The sequence below is a fragment of the Oncorhynchus kisutch genome, unplaced genomic scaffold (assembly GCF_002021735.2).
Source record: "Oncorhynchus kisutch isolate 150728-3 unplaced genomic scaffold, Okis_V2 scaffold3069, whole genome shotgun sequence".
Classification (NCBI taxonomy): domain Eukaryota; kingdom Metazoa; phylum Chordata; class Actinopteri; order Salmoniformes; family Salmonidae; genus Oncorhynchus; species Oncorhynchus kisutch.
The window spans coordinates 581724-604431 of record NW_022265014.1 but is presented as its reverse complement, the minus strand read 5'-3'; the positions used below and the strand labels follow the sequence as shown (position 1 = coordinate 604431).

The window sequence follows — 22708 nt, the reverse complement described above, 5'->3', positions numbered from 1 at the left end:
CTTTTTTTTAGAGCCTACATGTCAAGCAACGTACTGCATTTTCCCGGTTAGCCGATAGGCGGTGGTGTATGTACAGTAGTAGATTACAGACGGCTCTTCCTTTCCGCGTGCAGCGCTGTGGAACCATATGGGACCCGCGAGGAGGAGGAGGACTGTGTTCTCTCTCTCTTCCTGTATTTTCATTTGCCTCCTAATTGACCCAAATAAAGGCTCGTTCACTGAATGACTGGGGGGGGGCACACACACACGCGCGCCTGAAGCAGTAGCTGAGGGGAGGCGAGAGGCGATTCCGTCCCAAATGGTACCCTATTCCTTTTATAGTGCTTACCTTTGACCAGGGTCTGTAGGGCTAGGGTCAAAAGTAGTGCACTGTGTAAGGGATAGAGTGCCATTTGCGACGGAAACCTCTCTCTGCTCTCCTGGAGTCATCCCATTTGATATTGTGGCTTGTCCAATCAGCGTATACCCTCCGCTCGTCAACCGTTTGTCTTGACTCGCTTCCCCGCTGTAGGCTACAACCTCTCCGGTCTCTGCCCGGTGCTGTGCTGGCGCCACGGAGCTCCAGGGCCGCCCTGGTAACGATTTCCACGTTTCGGTGATGAGGATTTATCATTTCTAAACAGGGGAGAATGGAGAAACCCGGTTGAGATGGTGCTTTAAAGATCCGACCGGGACACACATCAACAACAACGAAAATAACAGTTTTGTTGTGCGGAGTAACAGAACACACGTGCTCGTCGTCAACTGTATTGAAGGTTTGGACGGACGCAGGAGGACCCGTCGTAATTGTTTTGTTTGAGTGGCCAGGGATTTGCATTTGTTTTTCATTTAAAAACATCATGCACGACAAGGCGACAGACACTCAGGCTTCGACACCGTCAAAAGTCTCCTCGTTTTACATCGAAAACCTACTCGGCTCGAGGAAGAATGGAGAGTCAACGTATTTCAACGGACAGGTCAACAACAACAACAGCCAGTATAGTAGCAGGACCGCGGAGGAGAGTATGGAGCGGAATGAGCGGGTCTACTCTAGCCGAGTCTTAGCGGGACACCCCAGCCAAGTGGCCGGTCAAGTGGCAGCCTGCTCCGGCCACGGCGCCGAGGGTTCCCCCCGGAGACACTCGCAGTTAGAACGGAACAGAGAAGCCGCAGCCGTTAACGTAGAACCACTCAGTCTCAAAAGGTCCAACAGTAAGTTGCCTATATCTTTATTTTATTGGATAAATAGTTGTGTTTAATTGTTTTTAACGGCATAATCTAATCTACTGTATGAGTTCCATTGTAAATAAAATGCCCAAAACAGACATCGTTTAAATGTGACTGTATGGGCAATACAGTAATCTGTCTGTATTCCGTTAGCGGCAGCGTAGCCTAGTGGTTAGAGCATTGGACTAGTAACCGGAAGGTTGCGAGTTCAAACCCCCGAGCTGACAAGGTACAAATCTGTCGTTCTGCCCCTGAACAGGCAGTTAACCCACTGTTCCCAGGCCGTCATTGAAAATAAGAATGTGTTCTTAACTGACTTGCCTGGTTAAATAAAGGTAAAATTTAAAATTTAAAAAAGATAAATATTCCTGTAATTATCTTTGACTGCATGACCGAAGCTGGTAGAATAGTCTATACTGTGAAAATAACAAACAGCTTCTCATTGCGATCGAAGGGTTTGAATGGCCCAGTTATATTAGGCTATAACAACACGAGGTTTTAGGCCTGTAGTCTACATCTAGGGCCAAGAACATCTCACAATAACCTTTATTTAATCAGTCCCATTGAGGTAAAAACAAAAAAATATATATTTTTTTTACCAGGGAGACCTGCCAAGGAGGTTTAACCACATGTCTGCCATGCATGTCGGCGTATCATGTTACGCCGACATGTGTTATATGTTACGTCTATATCGTGTGTCGTGATAGTCCTATCGCGCATCATGACTAGCCTATATCTCTAATTACGCACACTGCCTGTCACTATAGGTCGGATAGCAAATGGAACCCTATTCCCTATATAGTGCACTACTTTAGACCAGAGCCCTATTCCCTATATAGTGCACTACTTTAGACCAGAGCCCTATTTCCTATATAGTGCACTACTTTAGACCAGAGCCCTATTCCCTATATAGTGCACTACTTTAGACCAGAGCCCTATTTCCTATATAGTGCACTACTTTAGACCAGAGCCCTATTCCCTATATAGTGCACTACTTTAGACCAGAGCCCTATTTCCTATATAGTGCACTACTTTAGACCAGAGCCCTATTCCCTATATAGTGCACTACTTTAGACCAGAGCCCTATTTCCTATATAGTGCACTACTTTAGACTAGAGCCCTATTCCCTATATAGTGCACAACTTTAGACCAGAGCCCTATTTCCTATATAGTGCACTACTTTAGACTAGAGCCCTATTCCCTATATAGTGCACAACTTTAGACCAGAGCCCTATTCCCTATATAGTGCACTACTTTAGACTAGAGCCCTATTCCCTATATAGTGCACTACTTTAGACCAGAGCCCTATTTCCTATATAGTGCACTACTTTAGACTAGAGCCCTATTCCCTATATAGTGCACAACTTTAGACCAGAGCCCAATGGCCCCCTATCAGCTCTATTTTATTTAAAAAATAATAATTCTCACCTTTATTTAACCAGGAAGGCCATTTGAGAACAAGATCTCATTTAGAACTGCGACCTGACCTGTTACGTTAGACCAAACTCGGTGCCATAGGCCCTGGTTAAAAGTAGTGCACTATATAGGGAATAGGATGCCATATTGGGATTGTCTGGTCCTGTCTGGTCAGCCAGTCTACTGATAGAGGGAAGTGTCCCCTGGTCCTGTCTGGTCAGCCAGTCTACTGATAAAGGGAAGTGTCCCCTGGTCCTGTCTGGTCAGCCAGTCTACTGATAGAGGGAAGTGTGCCCTGGTCCTGTCTGGTCAGCCAGTCTACTAATAGAGGGAAGTGTCCCCTGGTCCTGTCTGGTCAGCCAGCCTACTGATAGAGGGAAGTGTCCCCTGGTCCTGTCTGGTCAGCCAGTCTACTGATAGAGGGAAGTGTCCCCTGGTCCTGTCTGGTCAGCCAGTCTACTGATAGAGGGAAGTGTCCCCTGGTCCTGTCTGGTCAGCCAGTCTACTGATAGAGGGAAATGTCCCCTGGTCCTGTCTGGTCAGCCAGTCTACTGATAGAGGGAAGTGTCCCCTGGTCCTGTCTGGTCAGCCAGTCTACTGATAGAGGGAAATGTCCCCTGGTCCTGTCTGGTCAGCCAGTCTACTGATAGAGGGAAGTGTCCCCTGGTCCTGTCTGGTCAGCCAGTCTACTGATAAAGGGAAGTGTCCCCTGGTCCTGTCTGGTCAGCCAGTCTACTGATAAAGGGAAGTGTCCCCTGGTCCTGTCTGGTCAGCCAGTCTACTGATAGAGGGAAATGTCCCCTGGTCCTGTCTGGTCAGCCAGTCTACTGATAGAGGGAAGTGTCCCCTGGTCCTGTCTGGTCAGCCAGTCTACTGATAGAGGGAAATGTCCCCTGGTCCTGTCTGGTCAGCCAGTCTACTGATAGAGGGAAGTGTCCCCTGGTCCTGTCTGGTCAGCCAGTCTACTGATAAAGGGAAGTGTCCCCTGGTCCTGTCTGGTCAGCCAGTCTACTGATAAAGGGAAGTGTCCCCTGGTCCTGTCTGGTCAGCCAGTCTACTGATAGAGGGAAGTGTCCCCTGGTCCTGTCTGGTCAGCCAGTCTACTAATAGAAGGAAGTGTCCCCTGGTCCTGTCTGGTCAGCCAGTCTACTGATAGAGGGAAGCGTCCCCTGGTCCTGTCTGGTCAGCCAGTCTACTGATAGAGGGAAGTGTCCCCTGGTCCTGTCTAGTCAGCCAGTCTACTGATAGAGGGAAGTGTCCCCTGGTCCTGTCTGGTCAGCCAGTCTACTGATAGAGGGAAGTGTCCCCTGGTCCTGTCTGGTCAGCCAGTCTACTGATAGAGGAAGTGTCCCCTGGTCCTGTCTAGTCAGCCAGTCTACTGATAGAGGGAAGTGTCCCCTGGTCCTGTCTGGTCAGCCAGTCTACTGATAGAGGGAAGCGTCCCCTGGTCCTGTCTGGTCAGCCAGTCTACTGATAGAGGGAAGTGTCCCCTGGTCCTGTCTGGTCAGCCAGTCTACTGATAGAGGGAAGCGTCCTCTGGAGGGTCAACGAGGCCCCTGTTTGCTTCATTTGGTAAAACTAACAGAAGCAGTGAGCTCATGTTTGGAGTCCCCCCCCCTCTCTCTCTCTCTCTTTCTCTCTCTCTCCCTCTCTCTCTTCCTCCCTCCCTCCTCTCTCTCTCTGTCTCTCCCCCCTCTCTCTCTCTTTTCCCCCCCTCTCTCTCTTTTCTCCCTCCCTCTCTCTCTATCTTTCTCTCTTCCCTCCCTCTCAATCTCTCTCTCTTTTCCCTCCTCTCTCTCTGCAGCCATTCCAAACTCATTAAAGGCTCAAGAGTGCAATTAGTTTGTCCGAGTGGATGACCCCAGGGAACAGGGTTCTTGGTCTCTTCAGAACAGCCGTACAGGCACAAGGTTATATCCCATGGAACCCTATTCCCTATACTTTGGAGTCCTATGGCCCTGATCTAAAGTAGTGCACTAGATAGGGAATAGGGCTCTGTTCACTAGTAGATCACTATATAGGGAATAGGGCTCTGGTCACTAGTAGTTCACTATATAGGGAATAAGGCCCTGGTCTAAAGTAGTGCACTAGATAGGGAATAGGGCTCTGTTCACTAGTAGTTCACTATATAGGGAATAGGGCTCTGGTCACTAGTAGTTCACTATATAGGGAATAGGGCTCTGGTCACTAGTAGTTCACTATATAGGGAATAGGGCCCTGGTCTAAAGTAGTGCACTAGATAGGGAATAGGGCTCTGTTCACTAGTAGTTCACAATATAGGGAATAGGGCTCTGGTCACTAGTAGTTCACTATATAGGGAATAGGGCCCTAGGTCAGAAGTAGTTCACTATATAGTGAATAGGGCCCTAGGTCAGAAGTAGTTCATTATATAGGGAATAGGGCCGTAGGTCAGAAGTAGTTCACTATATAGGGAATAGGGCCCTAGGTCAGAAGTAGTTCATTATATAGGGAATAGGGCCCTAGGTCAGAAGTAGTTCACTATATAGGGAATAGGGCCCTAGGTCAGAAGTAGTTCACTATATAGGGAATAGGGCCCTAGGTCAGAAGTAGTTCACTATATAGGGAATAGGGCCCTAGGTCAGAAGTAGTTCACTATATAGGGAATAGGGCCCTAGGTCAGAAGTAGTTCACTATATAGGGAATAGGGCCCTAGGTCAGAAGTAGTTCACTATATAGGGAATAGGGCCCTAGGTCAGAAGTAGTTCACTATATAGGGAATAGGGCCCTAGGTCAGAAGTAGTTCACTATATAGGGAATAGGGCCCTAGGTCAGAAGTAGTTCATTATATAGTGAATAGGGCCCTAGGTCAGAAGTAGTTCATTATATAGTGACTAGGGCCCTAGGTCAGAAGTAGTTCATTATACAGTGAATAGGGCCGTAGGTCAGAAGTAGTTCACTATATAGGGAATAGGGCCCTAGGTCAGAAGTAGTTCATTATATAGGGAATAGGGCCCTAGGTCAGAAGTAGTTCACTATATAGGGAATAGGGCCCTAGGTCAGAAGTAGTTCACTATATAGGGAATAGGGCCCTAGGTGAGAAGTATTTCATTATATAGTGAATAGGGCCCTAGGTCAGAAGTAGTTCATTATATAGTGACTAGGGCCCTAGGTCAGAAGTAGTTCATTATATAGTGAATAGGGCCCTAGGTCAGAAGTAGTTCATTATATAGGGAATAGGGCTCTGGTCAGAAGTAGTTCATTATATAGGGAATAGGGCCCTAGGTGAGAAGTATTTCATTATATAGAGAATAGGGCCCTAGGTCAGAAGTAGTTCACTATATAGGGAATAGGGCTCTGGTCACTAGTAGTTCACTATATAGGGAATAGGGCTCTGGTCACTAGTAGTTCACTATATAGGGAATAGGGCCCTGGTCAGAAGTAGTGCACTAGATAGGGAATAGGGCTCTGTTCACTAGTAGTTCACAATATAGGGAATAGGGCTCTGGTCACTAGTAGTTCACTATATAGGGAATAGGGCCCTAGGTCAGAAGTAGTTCACTCTATAGTGAATAGGGCCCTAGGTCAGAAGTAGTTCATTATACAGTGAATAGGGCCGTAGGTCAGAAGTAGTTCACTATATAGGGAATAGGGCCCTAGGTCAGAAGTAGTTCACTATATAGGGAATAGGGTCCTAGGTGAGAAGTATTTCATTATATAGTGAATAGGGCCCTAGGTCAGAAGTAGTTCATTATATAGTGAATAGGGCCCTAGGTCAGAAGTAGTTCATTATACAGTGAATAGGGCCGTAGGTCAGAAGTAGTTCACTATATAGGGAATAGGGCCCTAGGTCAGAAGTAGTTCATTATATAGGGAATAGGGCCCTAGGTCAGAAGTAGTTCACTATATAGGGAATAGGGCCCTAGGTCAGAAGTAGTTCACTATATAGGGAATAGGGCCCTAGGTCAGAAGTAGTTCACTATATAGGGAATAGGGCCCTAGGTCAGAAGTAGTTCATTATATAGTGAATAGGGCCCTAGGTCAGAAGTAGTTCATTATATAGGGAATAGGGCCCTAGGTCAGAAGTAGTTCACTATATAGGGAATAGGGCTCTGGTCAGAAGTAGTTCATTATATAGGGAATAGGGCCCTAGGTGAGAAGTATTTCATTATATAAGGAATAGGGCCCTAGGTCAGAAGTAGTTCATTATATAGTGACTAGGGCCCTAGGTCAGAAGTAGTTCACTATATAGGGAATAGGGCCCTAGGTGAGAAGTATTTCATTATATAATGAATAGGGCCCTAGGTCAGAAGTAGTTCATTATATAGTGACTAGGGCCCTAGGTCAGAAGTAGTTCACTATATATGGAATAGGGCCCTAGGTGAGAAGTATTTCATTATATAGTGAATAGGGCCCTAGGTCAGAAGTAGTTCACTATATAGGGAATAGGGCCCTAGGTCAGAAGTAGTTCATTATACAGTGAATAGGGCCCTAGGTCAGAAGTAGTTCACTATATAGGGAATAGGGCCCTAGGTCAGAAGTAGTTCACTATATAGGGAATAGGGCCCTAGGTCAGAAGTAGTTCACTATATAGGGAATAGGGCCCTAGGTCAGAAGTAGTTCACTATATAGGGAATAGGGCCCTAGGTCAGAAGTAGTTCATTATATAGGGAATAGGGCCCTAGGTCAGAAGTAGTTCATTATATAGTGAATAGGGCCCTAGGTCAGAAGTAGTTCACTATATAGGGAATAGGGCTCTGGTCAGAAGTAGTTCATTATATAGGGAATAGGGCCCTAGGTGAGAAGTATTTCATTATATAGGGAATAGGGCCCTAGGTCAGAAGTAGTTCATTATATAGTGACTAGGGCCCTAGGTCAGAAGTAGTTCACTATATAGGGAATAGGGCCCTAGGTGAGAAGTATTTCATTATATAGTGAATAGGGCCCTAGGTCAGAAGTAGTTCATTATATAGTGACTAGTGCCCTAGGTCAGAAGTAGTTCATTATATAGTGAATAGGGCTCTGGTCAGAAGTCGTTCATTATATAGGGAATAGGGCCCTAGGTGAGAAGTATTTCATTATATAGAGAATAGGGCCCTAGGTCAGAAGTAGTTCATTATATAGTGACTAGGGCCCTAGGTTCAGAAGTAGTTCACTATATAGGGAATAGGGCCCTAGGTGAGAAGTATTTCATTATATAGTGAATAGGGCCCTAGGTCAGAAGTAGTTCATTATATAGTGACTAGGGCCCTAGGTCAGAAGTAGTTCATTATATAGTGAATAGGGCCCTAGGTCAGAAGTAGTTCATTATATAGGGAATAGGGCTCTGGTCAGAAGTAGTTCATTATATAGGGAATAGGGCCCTAGGTGAGAAGTATTTCATTATATAGAGAATAGGGCCCTAGGTCAGAAGTAGTTCATTATATAGTGACTAGGGCCCTAGGTTCGGAAGTAGTTCACTATATAGGGAATAGGGCCCTAGGTGAGAAGTATTTCATTATATAGTGAATAGGGCCCTAGGTCAGAAGTAGTTCATTATATAGTGAATAGGGCCCTAGGTCGGAAGTAGTTCATTATATAGGGAATAGGGCCCTAGGTGAGAAGTATTTCATTATATAGTGAATAGGGCCCTAGGTCAGACGTAGTTCATTATATAGTGAATAGGGCCCTAGGTCAGAAGTAGTTCATTATATAGTGAATAGGGCCCTAGGTCAGAAGTAGTTCATTATATAGGGAATAGGGCCCTAGGTCAGCAGTAGTGCACTATTTAGGGAATAGGGCCCTAGTTCAGAAGTAGTTCCTTATATAGGGAATAGGGCCCTAGGCCAGCAGTAGTGCACTATTTAGGGAATAGGGCTCTGGTCAGAAGTAGTGCACTATTTAGGGAATAGGGCCCTAGGTCAGAAGTAGTGCCCTATTTAGGGAATAGGGCCCTAGGTCAGCAGTAGTGCCCTATTTAGGGAATAGGGCCCTAGGTCAGAAGTAGTGCCCTATTTAGGGAATAGGGCCCTAGGTCAGCAGTAGTGCACTATTTAGGGAATAGGGCCCTAGGTCAGAAGTAGTTCACTATATAGGGAATAGGGCCCTAGGTGAGAAGTATTTCATTATATAGTGAATAGGGCCCTAGGTCAGAAGTAGTTCATTATATAGGGAATAGGGCCCTAGGTGAGAAGTATTTCATTATATAGGGAATAGGGCCCTAGGTCAGAAGTAGTTCATTATATAGGGAATAGGGCCCTAGGTCAGAAGTAGTTCATTATATAGGGAATAGGGCCCTAGGTGAGAAGTATTTCATTATATAGGGAATAGGGCCCTAGGTGAGAAGTATTTCATTATATAGGGAATAGGGCCCTAGGTCAGAAGTAGTTCATTATATAGGGAATAGGGCCCTAGGTCAGAAGTAGTTCATTATATAGTGACTAGGGCCCTAGGTCAGAAGTAGTTCATTATATAGTGAATAGGGCCCTAGGTCAGAAGTAGTTCATTATATAGTGAATAGGGCCCTAGGTCAGAAGTAGTTCATTATATAGTGAATAGGGCCCTAGGTCAGAAGTAGTTCATTATATAGTGAATAGGGCCCTAGGTCAGAAGTAGTTCATTATATAGGGAATAGGGCCCTAGGTCAGCAGTAGTGCACTATTTAGGGAATAGGGCCCTAGGTCAGAAGTAGTTCCTTATATAGGGAATAGGGCCCTAGGCCAGCAGTAGTGCACTATTTAGGGAATAGGGCTCTGGTCAGAAGTAGTGCACTATTTAGGGAATAGGGCCCTAGGTCAGAAGTAGTGCCCTATTTAGGGAATAGGGCCCTAGGTCAGCAGTAGTGCCCTATTTAGGGAATAGGGCCCTAGGTCAGAAGTAGTGCCCTATTTAGGGAATAGGGCCCTAGGTCAGCAGTAGTGCACTATTTAGGGAATAGGGCCCTAGGTCAGAAGTAGTTCACTATATAGGGAATAGGGCCCTAGGTGAGAAGTATTTCATTATATAGTGAATAGGGCCCTAGGTCAGAAGTAGTTCATTATATAGGGAATAGGGCCCTAGGTGAGAAGTATTTCATTATATAGGGAATAGGGCCCTAGGTCAGAAGTAGTTCATTATATAGGGAATAGGGCCCTAGGTCAGAAGTAGTTCATTATATAGGGAATAGGGCCCTAGGTGAGAAGTATTTCATTATATAGGGAATAGGGCCCTAGGTGAGAAGTATTTCATTATATAGGGAATAGGGCCCTAGGTCAGAAGTAGTTCATTATATAGGGAATAGGGCCCTAGGTCAGAAGTAGTTCATTATATAGTGACTAGGGCCCTAGGTCAGAAGTAGTTCATTATATAGTGAATAGGGCCCTAGGTCAGAAGTAGTTCATTATATAGGGAATAGGGCTCTGGTCAGAAGTAGTTCATTATATAGGGAATAGGGCCCTAGGTGAGAAGTATTTCATTATATAGGGAATAGGGCCCTAGGTGAGAAGTATTTCATTATATAGGGAATAGGGCCCTAGGTCAGAAGTAGTTCATTATATAGGGAATAGGGCCCTAGGTGAGAAGTATTTCATTATATAGTGAATAGGGCCCTAGGTCAGAAGTAGTGCCCTATTTAGGGAATAGGGCCCTAGGTCAGCAGTAGTGCACTATTTAGGGAATAGGGCCCTAGGTCAGAAGTAGTTCACTATATAGGGAATAGGGCCCTAGGTGAGAAGTATTTCATTATATAGTGAATAGGGCCCTAGGTCAGAAGTAGTTCATTATATAGTGACTAGGGCCCTAGGTCAGAAGTAGTTCATTATATAGGGAATAGGGCCCTAGGTGAGAAGTATTTCATTATATAGGGAATAGGGCCCTAGGTCAGAAGTAGTTCATTATATAGGGAATAGGGCCCTAGGTCAGAAGTAGTTCACTATATAGGGAATAGGGCCCTAGGTGAGAAGTATTTCATTATATAGTGAATAGGGCCCTAGGTCAGAAGTAGTTCATTATATAGTGACTAGGGCCCTAGGTCAGAAGTAGTTCATTATACAGTGAATAGGGCCCTAGGTCAGAAGTAGTTCACTATATAGGGAATAGGGCCCTAGGTCAGAAGTAGTTCCTTATATAGGGAATAGGGCCCTAGGTCAGCAGTAGTGCACTATTTAGGGAATAGGGCTCTGGTCAGAAGTAGTGCACTATTTAGGGAATAGGGCCCTAGGTCAGAAATAGTGCACTATTTAGGGAATAGGGCCCTAGGTCAGAAGTAGTGCCCTATTTAGGGAATAGGGCCCTAGGTCAGCAGTAGTGCCCTATTTAGGGAATAGGGCCCTAGGTCAGAAGTAGTGCCCTATTTAGGGAATAGGGCCCTAGGTCAGCAGTAGTGCACTATTTAGGGAATAGGGCCCTAGGTCAGAAGTAGTTCACTATATAGGGAATAGGGCCCTAGGTGAGAAGTAGTTCACTATATAGGGAATAGGGCTCTGGTCAGAAGTAGTTCATTATATAGGGAATAGGGCCCTAGGTGAGAAGTATTTCATTATATAAGGAATAGGGCCCTAGGTCAGAAGTAGTTCATTATATAGTGACTAGGGCCCTAGGTCAGAAGTAGTTCACTATATAGGGAATAGGGCCCTAGGTGAGAAGTATTTCATTATATAAGGAATAGGGCCCTAGGTCAGAAGTAGTTCATTATATAGTGACTAGGGCCCTAGGTCAGAAGTAGTTCACTATATATGGAATAGGGCCCTAGGTGAGAAGTATTTCATTATATAGTGAATAGGGCCCTAGGTCAGAAGTAGTTCACTATATAGGGAATAGGGCCCTAGGTCAGAAGTAGTAACTATATAGGGAATAGGGCCCTAGGTCAGAAGTAGTTCACTATATAGGGAATAGGGCCCTAGGTCAGAAGTAGTTCACTATATAGGGAATAGGGCCCTAGGTCAGAAGTAGTTCATTATATAGGGAATAGGGCCCTAGGTCAGAAGTAGTTCATTATATAGTGAATAGGGCCCTAGGTCAGAAGTAGTTCATTATATAGGGAATAGGGCCCTAGGTCAGAAGTAGTTCACTATATAGGGAATAGGGCCCTAGGTCAGAAGTAGTTCCTTATATAGGGAATAGGGCCCTAGGTCAGCAGTAGTGCACTATTTAGGGAATAGGGCTCTGGTCAGAAGTAGTGCACTATTTAGGGAATAGGGCCCTAGGTCAGAAATAGTGCACTATTTAGGGAATAGGGCCCTAGGTCAGAAGTAGTGCCCTATTTAGGGAATAGGGCCCTAGGTCAGCAGTAGTGCCCTATTTAGGGAATAGGGCCCTAGGTCAGAAGTAGTGCCCTATTTAGGGAATAGGGCCCTAGGTCAGCAGTAGTGCACTATTTAGGGAATAGGGCCCTAGGTCAGAAGTAGTTCACTATATAGGGAATAGGGCCCTAGGTGAGAAGTATTTCATTATATAGTGAATAGGGCCCTAGGTCAGAAGTAGTTCATTATATAGTGACTAGGGCCCTAGGTCAGAAGTAGTTCATTATATAGTGAATAGGGCCCTAGGTCAGAAGTAGTTCACTATATAGGGAATAGGGCCCTAGGTCAGAAGTAGTTCCTTATATAGGGAATAGGGCCCTAGGTCAGAAGTAGTTCCTTATATAGGGAATAGGGCCCTAGGTCAGATGTAGTGCCCTATTTAGGGAATAGGGCCCTAGGTCAGCAGTAGTTCACTATATAGGGAATAGGGTCCTAGGTGAGAAGTATTTCATTATATAGTGAATAGGGCCCTAGGTCAGAAGTAGTTCATTATACAGTGAATAGGGCCGTAGGTCAGAAGTAGTTCACTATATAGGGAATAGGGCCCTAGGTCAGAAGTAGTTCATTATATAGGGAATAGGGCCCTAGGTCAGAAGTAGTTCATTATATAGGGAATAGGGCCCTAGGTCAGAAGTAGTTCACTATATAGGGAATAGGGCTCTGGTCAGAAGTAGTTCATTATATAGGGAATAGGGCCCTAGGTGAGAAGTATTTCATTATATAAGGAATAGGGCCCTAGGTCAGAAGTAGTTCATTATATAGTGACTAGGGCCCTAGGTCAGAAGTAGTAACTATATAGGGAATAGGGCCCTAGGTCAGAAGTAGTTCACTATATAGGGAATAGGGCCCTAGGTCAGAAGTAGTTCACTATATAGGGAATAGGGCCCTAGGTCAGAAGTAGTTCATTATATAGGGAATAGGGCCCTAGGTCAGAAGTAGTTCATTATATAGTGAATAGGGCCCTAGGTCAGAAGTAGTTCATTATATAGGGAATAGGGCCCTAGGTCAGAAGTAGTTCACTATATAGGGAATAGGGCCCTAGGTCAGAAGTAGTTCCTTATATAGGGAATAGGGCCCTAGGTCAGCAGTAGTGCACTATTTAGGGAATAGGGCTCTGGTCAGAAGTAGTGCACTATTTAGGGAATAGGGCCCTAGGTCAGAAATAGTGCACTATTTAGGGAATAGGGCCCTAGGTCAGAAGTAGTGCCCTATTTAGGGAATAGGGCCCTAGGTCAGCAGTAGTGCCCTATTTAGGGAATAGGGCCCTAGGTCAGAAGTAGTGCCCTATTTAGGGAATAGGGCCCTAGGTCAGCAGTAGTGCACTATTTAGGGAATAGGGCCCTAGGTCAGAAGTAGTTCACTATATAGGGAATAGGGCCCTAGGTGAGAAGTATTTCATTATATAGTGAATAGGGCCCTAGGTCAGAAGTAGTTCATTATATAGTGACTAGGGCCCTAGGTCAGAAGTAGTTCATTATATAGGGATTAGGGCCCTAGGTCAGAAGTAGTTCCTTATATAGGGAATAGGGCCCTAGGTCAGAAGTAGTTCCTTATATAGGGAATAGGGCCCTAGGTCAGAAGTAGTGCCCTATTTAGGGAATAGGGCCCTAGGTCAGCAGTAGTTCACTATATAGGGAATAGGGTCCTAGGTGAGAAGTATTTCATTATATAGTGAATAGGGCCCTAGGTCAGAAGTAGTTCATTATACAGTGAATAGGGCCGTAGGTCAGAAGTAGTTCACTATATAGGGAATAGGGCCCTAGGTCAGAAGTAGTTCATTATATAGGGAATAGGGCCCTAGGTCAGAAGTAGTTCACTATATAAGGAATAGGGCCCTAGGTCAGAAGTAGTTCACTATATAGGGAATAGGGCCCTAGGTCAGAAGTAGTTCACTATATAGGGAATAGGGCCCTAGGTCAGAAGTAGTTCCTTATATAGGGAATAGGGCCCTAGGTCAGAAGTAGTGCCCTATTTAGGGAATAGGGCCCTAGGTCAGCAGTAGTTCACTATATAGGGAATAGGGTCCTAGGTGAGAAGTATTTCATTATATAGTGAATAGGGCCCTAGGTCAGAAGTAGTTCATTATATAGGGAATAGGGCCCTAGGTCAGAAGTAGTTCACTATATAGGGAATAGGGCTCTGGTCAGAAGTAGTTCATTATATAGGGAATAGGGCCCTAGGTGAGAAGTATTTCATTATATAAGGAATAGGGCCCTAGGTCAGAAGTAGTTCATTATATAGTGACTAGGGCCCTAGGTCAGAAGTAGTAACTATATAGGGAATAGGGCCCTAGGTCAGAAGTAGTTCATTATATAGGGAATAGGGCCCTAGGTCAGAAGTAGTTCATTATATAGTGAATAGGGCCCTAGGTCAGAAGTAGTTCATTATATAGGGAATAGGGCCCTAGGTCAGAAGTAGTTCACTATATAGGGAATAGGGCCCTAGGTCAGAAGTAGTTCCTTATATAGGGAATAGGGCCCTAGGTCAGCAGTAGTGCACTATTTAGGGAATAGGGCTCTGGTCAGAAGTAGTGCCCTATTTAGGGAATAGGGCCCTAGGTCAGCAGTAGTGCCCTATTTAGGGAATAGGGCCCTAGGTCAGAAGTAGTGCCCTATTTAGGGAATAGGGCCCTAGGTCAGCAGTAGTGCACTATTTAGGGAATAGGGCCCTAGGTCAGAAGTAGTTCACTATATAGGGAATAGGGCCCTAGGTGAGAAGTATTTCATTATATAGTGAATAGGGCCCTAGGTCAGAAGTAGTTCATTATATAGTGACTAGGGCCCTAGGTCAGAAGTAGTTCATTATATAGTGAATAGGGCCCTAGGTCAGAAGTAGTTCACTATATAGGGAATAGGGCCCTAGGTCAGAAGTAGTTCCTTATATAGGGAATAGGGCCCTAGGTCAGAAGTAGTTCCTTATATAGGGAATAGGGCCCTAGGTCAGAAGTAGTGCCCTATTTAGGGAATAGGGCCCTAGGTCAGCAGTAGTTCACTATATAGGGAATAGGGTCCTAGGTGAGAAGTATTTCATTATATAGTGAATAGGGCCCTAGGTCAGAAGTAGTTCATTATACAGTGAATAGGGCCGTAGGTCAGAAGTAGTTCACTATATAGGGAATAGGGCCCTAGGTCAGAAGTAGTTCATTATATAGGGAATAGGGCCCTAGGTCAGAAGTAGTTCACTATATAGGGAATAGGGCCCTAGGTCAGAAGTAGTTCACTATATAGGGAATAGGGCCCTAGGTCAGAAGTAGTTCACTATATAGGGAATAGGGCCCTAGGTCAGAAGTAGTTCATTATATAGTGAATAGGGCCCTAGGTCAGAAGTAGTTCATTATATAGTGAATAGGGCCCTAGGTCAGAAGTAGTTCACTATATAGGGAATAGGGCTCTGGTCAGAAGTAGTTCATTATATAGGGAATAGGGCCCTAGGTGAGAAGTATTTCATTATATAAGGAATAGGGCCCTAGGTCAGAAGTAGTTCATTATATAGTGACTAGGGCCCTAGGTCAGAAGTAGTTCATTATATAGTGACTAGGGCCCTAGGTCAGAAGTAGTTCACTATATAGGGAATAGGGCCCTAGGTGCGAAGTATTTCATTATATAAGGAATAGGGCCCTAGGTCAGAAGTAGTTCATTATATAGTGACTAGGGCCCTAGGTCAGAAGTAGTTCACTATATAGGGAATAGGGCCCTAGGTCAGAAGTAGTTCACTATATAGGGAATAGGGCCCTAGGTCAGAAGTAGTTCATTATATAGGGAATAGGGCCCTAGGTCAGAAGTAGTTCATTATATAGTGAATAGGGCCCTAGGTCAGAAGTAGTTCATTATATAGTGACTAGGGCCCTAGGTCAGAAGTAGTTCACTATATAGGGAATAGGGCCCTAGGTGAGAAGTATTTCATTATATAGTGAATAGGGCCCTAGGTCAGAAGTAGTTCATTATATAGTGACTAGGGCCCTACGTCAGAAGTAGTTCATTATACAGTGAATAGGGCCCTAGGTCAGAAGTAGTTCACCAAATAGGGAATAGGGCCCTAGGTCAGAAGTAGTTCACTATATAGGGAATAGGGCCCTAGGTCAGAAGTAGTTCACTATATAGGGAATAGGGCCCTAGGTCATAAGTAGTTCACTATATAGGGAATAGGGCCCTAGGTCAGAAGTAGTTCATTATATAGGGAATAGGGCCCTAGGTCAGAAGTAGTTCATTATATAGTGAATAGGGCCCTAGGTCAGAAGTAGTTCATTATATAGGGAATAGGGCCCTAGGTCAGAAGTAGTTCACTATATAGGGAATAGGGCTCTGGTCAGAAGTAGTTCATTATATAGGGAATAGGGCCCTAGGTGAGAAGTATTTCATTATATAGGGAATAGGGCCCTAGGTCAGAAGTAGTTCATTATATAGTGACTAGGGCCCTAGGTCAGAAGTAGTTCACTATATAGGGAATAGGGCCCTAGGTGAGAAGTATTTCATTATATAGTGAATAGGGCCCTAGGTCAGAAGTAGTTCATTATATAGTGACTAGGGCCCTAGGTCAGAAGTAGTTCACTATATAGGGAATAGGGCCCTAGGTCAGAAGTAGTAACTATATAGGGAATAGGGCCCTAGGTCAGAAGTAGTTCACTATATAGGGAATAGGGCCCTAGGTCAGAAGTAGTTCACTATATAGGGAATAGGGCCCTAGGTCAGAAGTAGTTCATTATATAGGGAATAGGGCCCTAGGTCAGAAGTAGTTCATTATATAGTGAATAGGGCCCTAGGTCAGAAGTAGTTCATTAAATAGGGAATAGGGCCCTAGGTCAGAAGTAGTTCACTATATAGGGAATAGGGCTCTGGTCAGAAGTAGTTCATTATATAGGGAATAGGGCCCTAGGTGAGAAGTATTTCATTATATAGGGAATAGGGCCCTAGGTCAGAAGTAGTTCATTATATAGTGACTAGGGCCCTAGGTCAGAAGTAGTTCACTATATAGGGAATAGGGCCCTAGGTGAGAATTATTTCATTATATAGTGAATAGGGCCCTAGGTCAGAAGTAGTTCATTATATAGTGACTAGGGCCCTAGGTCAGAAGTAGTTCATTATATAGTGAATAGGGCCCTAGGTCAGAAGTAGTTCATTATATAGGGAATAGGGCTCTGGTCAGAAGTAGTTCATTATATAGGGAATAGGGCCCTAGGTCAGAAGTAGTTCATTATATAAGGAATAGGGCCCTAGGTCAGAAGTAGTTCATTATATAGTGACTAGGGCCCTAGGTCAGAAGTAGTTCACTATATAGGGAATAGGGCCCTAGGTCAGAAGTAGTTCACTATATAGGGAATAGGGCCCTAGGTCAGAAGTAGTTCATTATATAGGGAATAGGGCCCTAGGTCAGAAGTAGTTCATATATAGTGAATAGGGCCCTAGGTCAGAAGTAGTTCATTATATAGTGACTAGGGCCCTAGGTCAGAAGTAGTTCACTATATAGGGAATAGGGCCCTAGGTGAGAAGTATTTCATTATATAGTGAATAGGGCCCTAGGTCAGAAGTAGTTCATTATATAGTGACTAGGGCCCTACGTCAGAAGTAGTTCATTATACAGTGAATAGGGCCCTAGGTCAGAAGTAGTTCACCAAATAGGGAATAGGGCCCTAGGTCAGAAGTAGTTCACTATATAGGGAATAGGGCCCTAGGTCAGAAGTAGTTCACTATATAGGGAATAGGGCCCTAGGTCATAAGTAGTTCACTATATAGGGAATAGGGCCCTAGGTCAGAAGTAGTTCATTATATAGGGAATTGGGCCCTAGGTCAGAAGTAGTTCATTATATAGTGAATAGGGCCCTCGGTCAGAAGTAGTTCATTATATAGGGAATAGGGCCCTAGGTCAGAAGTAGTTCACTATATAGGGAATAGGGCTCTGGTCAGAAGTAGTTCATTATATAGGGAATAGGGCCCTAGGTGAGAAGTATTTCATTATATAGGGAATAGGGCCCTAGGTCAGAAGTAGTTCATTATATAGTGACTAGGGCCCTAGGTCAGAAGTAGTTCACTATATAGGGAATAGGGCCCTAGGTGAGAAGTATTTCATTATATAGTGAATAGGGCCCTAGGTCAGAAGTAGTTCATTATATAGTGACTAGGGCCCTAGGTCAGAAGTAGTTCACTATATAGGGAATAGGGCCCTAGGTCAGAAGTAGTAACTATATAGGGAATAGGGCCCTAGGTCAGAAGTAGTTCACTATATAGGGAATAGGGCCCTAGGTCAGAAGTAGTTCACTATATAGGGAATAGGGCCCTAGGTCAGAAGTAGTTCATTATATAGGGAATAGGGCCCTAGGTCAGAAGTAGTTCATTATATAGTGAATAGGGCCCTAGGTCAGAAGTAGTTCATTAAATAGGGAATAGGGCCCTAGGTCAGAAGTAGTTCACTATATAGGGAATAGGGCTCTGGTCAGAAGTAGTTCATTATATAGGGAATAGGGCCCTAGGTGAGAAGTATTTCATTATATAGGGAATAGGGCCCTAGGTCAGAAGTAGTTCATTATATAGTGACTAGGGCCCTAGGTCAGAAGTAGTTCACTATATAGGGAATAGGGCCCTAGGTGAGAATTATTTCATTATATAGTGAATAGGGCCCTAGGTCAGAAGTAGTTCATTATATAGTGACTAGGGCCCTAGGTCAGAAGTAGTTCATTATATAGTGAATAGGGCCCTAGGTCAGAAGTAGTTCATTATATAGGGAATAGGGCTCTGGTCAGAAGTAGTTCATTATATAGGGAATAGGGCCCTAGGTGAGAAGTATTTCATTATATAGAGAATAGGGCCCTAGGTCAGAAGTAGTTCACTATATAGGGAATAGGGCCCTAGGTGAGAAGTATTTCATTATATAGTGAATAGGGCCCTAGGTCAGAAGTAGTTCATTATATAGTGACTAGGGCCCTAGGTCAGAAGTAGTTCATTATATAGTGAATAGGGCCCTAGGTCAGAAGTAGTTCACTATATAGGGAATAGGGCCCTAGGTCAGAAGTAGTTCCTTATATAGGGAATAGGGCCCTAGGTCAGAAGTAGTTCCTTATATAGGGAATAGGGCCCTAGGTCAGAAGTAGTGCCCTATTTAGGGAATAGGGCCCTAGGTCAGCAGTAGTTCACTATATAGGGAATAGGGTCCTAGGTGAGAAGTATTTCATTATATAGTGAATAGGGCCCTAGGTCAGAAGTAGTTCATTATACAGTGAATAGGGCCGTAGGTCAGAAGTAGTTCACTATATAGGGAATAGGGCCCTAGGTCAGAAGTAGTTCATTATATAGGGAATAGGGCCCTAGGTCAGAAGTAGTTCATTATATAGGGAATAGGGCCCTAGGTCAGAAGTAGTTCACTATATAGGGAATAGGGCTCTGGTCAGAAGTAGTTCATTATATAGGGAATAGGGCCCTAGGTGAGAAGTATTTCATTATATAAGGAATAGGGCCCTAGGTCAGAAGTAGTTCATTATATAGTGACTAGGGCCCTAGGTCAGAAGTAGTAACTATATAGGGAATAGGGCCCTAGGTCAGAAGTAGTTCACTATATAGGGAATAGGGCCCTAGGTCAGAAGTAGTTCACTATATAGGGAATAGGGCCCTAGGTCAGAAGTAGTTCATTATATAGGGAATAGGGCCCTAGGTCAGAAGTAGTTCATTATATAGTGAATAGGGCCCTAGGTCAGAAGTAGTTCATTATATAGGGAATAGGGCCCTAGGTCAGAAGTAGTTCCTTATATAGGGAATAGGGCCCTAGGTCAGCAGTAGTGCACTATTTAGGGAATAGGGCTCTGGTCAGAAGTAGTGCACTATTTAGGGAATAGGGCCCTAGGTCAGAAATAGTGCACTATTTAGGGAATAGGGCCCTAGGTCAGAAGTAGTGCCCTATTTAGGGAATAGGGCCCTAGGTCAGCAGTAGTGCCCTATTTAGGGAATAGGGCCCTAGGTCAGAAGTAGTGCCCTATTTAGGGAATAGGGCCCTAGGTCAGCAGTAGTGCACTATTTAGGGAATAGGGCCCTAGGTCAGAAGTAGTTCACTATATAGGGAATAGGGCCCTAGGTGAGAAGTATTTCATTATATAGTGAATAGGGCCCTAGGTCAGAAGTAGTTCATTATATAGTGACTAGGGCCCTAGGTCAGAAGTAGTTCATTATATAGGGAATAGGGCCCTAGGTCAGAAGTAGTTCCTTATATAGGGAATAGGGCCCTAGGTCAGAAGTAGTTCCTTATATAGGGAATAGGGCCCTAGGTCAGAAGTAGTGCCCTATTTAGGGAATAGGGCCCTAGGTCAGCAGTAGTTCACTATATAGGGAATAGGGTCCTAGGTGAGAAGTATTTCATTATATAGTGAATAGGGCCCTAGGTCAGAAGTAGTTCATTATACAGTGAATAGGGCCGTAGGTCAGAAGTAGTTCACTATATAGGGAATAGGGCCCTAGGTCAGAAGTAGTTCATTATATAGGGAATAGGGCCCTAGGTCAGAAGTAGTTCACTATATAGGGAATAGGGCCCTAGGTCAGAAGTAGTTCACTATATAGGGAATAGGGCCCTAGGTCAGAAGTAGTTCACTATATAGGGAATAGGGCCCTAGGTCAGAAGTAGTTCATTATATAGTGAATAGGGCCCTAGGTCAGAAGTAGTTCATTATATAGGGAATAGGGCCCTAGGTCAGAAGTAGTTCACTATATAGGGAATAGGGCTCTGGTCAGAAGTAGTTCATTATATAGGGAATAGGGCCCTAGGTGAGAAGTATTTCATTATATAAGGAATAGGGCCCTAGGTCAGAAGTAGTTCATTATATAGTGACTAGGGCCCTAGGTCAGAAGTAGTAACTATATAGGGAATAGGGCCCTAGGTCAGAAGTAGTTCATTATATAGGGAATAGGGCCCTAGGTCAGAAGTAGTTCATTATATAGTGAATAGGGCCCTAGGTCAGAAGTAGTTCATTATATAGGGAATAGGGCCCTAGGTCAGAAGTAGTTCACTATATAGGGAATAGGGCCCTAGGTCAGAAGTAGTTCCTTATATAGGGAATAGGGCCCTAGGTCAGCAGTAGTGCACTATTTAGGGAATAGGGCTCTGGTCAGAAGTAGTGCACTATTTAGGGAATAGGGAACTAGGTCAGAAATAGTGCACTATTTAGGGAATAGGGCCCTAGGTCAGAAGTAGTGCCCTATTTAGGGAATAGGGCCCTAGGTCAGCAGTAGTGCCCTATTTAGGGAATAGGGCCCTAGGTCAGAAGTAGTGCCCTATTTAGGGAATAGGGCCCTAGGTCAGCAGTAGTGCAATATTTAGGGAATAGGGCCCTAGGTCAGAAGTAGTTCACTATATAGGGAATAGGGCCCTAGGTGAGAAGTATTTCATTATATAGTGAATAGGGCCCTAGGTCAGAAGTAGTTCATTATATAGTGACTAGGGCCCTAGGTCAGAAGTAGTTCATTATATAGTGAATAGGGCCCTAGGTCAGAAGTAGTTCACTATATAGGGAATAGGGCCCTAGGTCAGAAGTAGTTCCTTATATAGGGAATAGGGCCCTAGGTCAGAAGTAGTTCCTTATATAGGGAATAGGGCCCTAGGTCAGAAGTAGTTCCTTATATAGGGAATAGGGCCCTAGGTCAGAAGTAGTGCCCTATTTAGGGAATAGGGCCCTAGGTCAGCAGTAGTTCACTATATAGGGAATAGGGTCCTAGGTGAGAAGTATTTCATTATATAGTGAATAGGGCCCTAGGTCAGAAGTAGTTCATTATACAGTGAATAGGGCCGTAGGTCAGAAGTAGTTCACTATATAGGGAATAGGGCCCTAGGTCAGAAGTAGTTCATTATATAGGGAATAGGGCCCTAGGTCAGAAGTAGTTCACTATATAGGGAATAGGGCCCTAGGTCAGAAGTAGTTCACTATATAGGGAATAGGGCCCTAGGTCAGAAGTAGTTCACTATATAGGGAATAGGGCCCTAGGTCAGAAGTAGTTCATTATATAGTGAATAGGGCCCTAGGTCAGAAGTAGTTCATTATATAGGGAATAGGGCCCTAGGTCAGAAGTAGTTCACTATATAGGGAATAGGGCTCTGGTCAGAAGTAGTTCATTATATAGGGAATAGGGCCCTAGGTGAGAAGTATTTCATTATATAAGGAATAGGGCCCTAGGTCAGAAGTAGTTCATTATATAGTGACTAGGGCCCTAGGTCAGAAGTAGTAACTATATAGGGAATAGGGCCCTAGGTCAGAAGTAGTTCATTATATAGGGAATAGGGCCCTAGGTCAGAAGTAGTTCATTATATAGTGAATAGGGCCCTAGGTCAGAAGTAGTTCATTATATAGGGAATAGGGCCCTAGGTCAGAAGTAGTTCACTATATAGGGAATAGGGCCCTAGGTCAGAAGTAGTTCCTTATATAGGGAATAGGGCCCTAGGTCAGCAGTAGTGCACTATTTAGGGAATAGGGCTCTGGTCAGAAGTAGTGCACTATTTAGGGAATAGGGAACTAGGTCAGAAATAGTGCACTATTTAGGGAATAGGGCCCTAGGTCAGAAGTAGTGCCCTATTTAGGGAATAGGGCCCTAGGTCAGCAGTAGTGCCCTATTTAGGGAATAGGGCCCTAGGTCAGAAGTAGTGCCCTATTTAGGGAATAGGGCCCTAGGTCAGCAGTAGTGCAATATTTAGGGAATAGGGCCCTAGGTCAGAAGTAGTTCACTATATAGGGAATAGGGCCCTAGGTGAGAAGTATTTCATTATATAGTGAATAGGGCCCTAGGTCAGAAGTAGTTCATTATATAGTGACTAGGGCCCTAGGTCAGAAGTAGTTCATTATATAGTGAATAGGGCCCTAGGTCAGAAGTAGTTCACTATATAGGGAATAGGGCCCTAGGTCAGAAGTA

At 44.3% G+C, this 22708-nt stretch overlaps 1 protein-coding gene across 1 annotated transcript in view; it reads left to right on the top strand.

Annotated features, from left to right (window-relative positions):
- The first annotated feature begins 229 nt into the window (after nucleotides 1-229).
- The window catches only part of LOC109887578 (homeobox protein HMX1-like), a 34799-nt gene continuing 12320 nt past the window's right edge, over nucleotides 230-22708 (top strand). Inside the window, exon 1 of the mRNA XM_031820137.1 lies at nucleotides 230-1191. Coding sequence (XP_031675997.1) covers nucleotides 840-1191 — 352 coding nt within the window. The 5' untranslated portion in view covers nucleotides 230-839. The remainder of the gene's footprint in view (nucleotides 1192-22708) is intronic.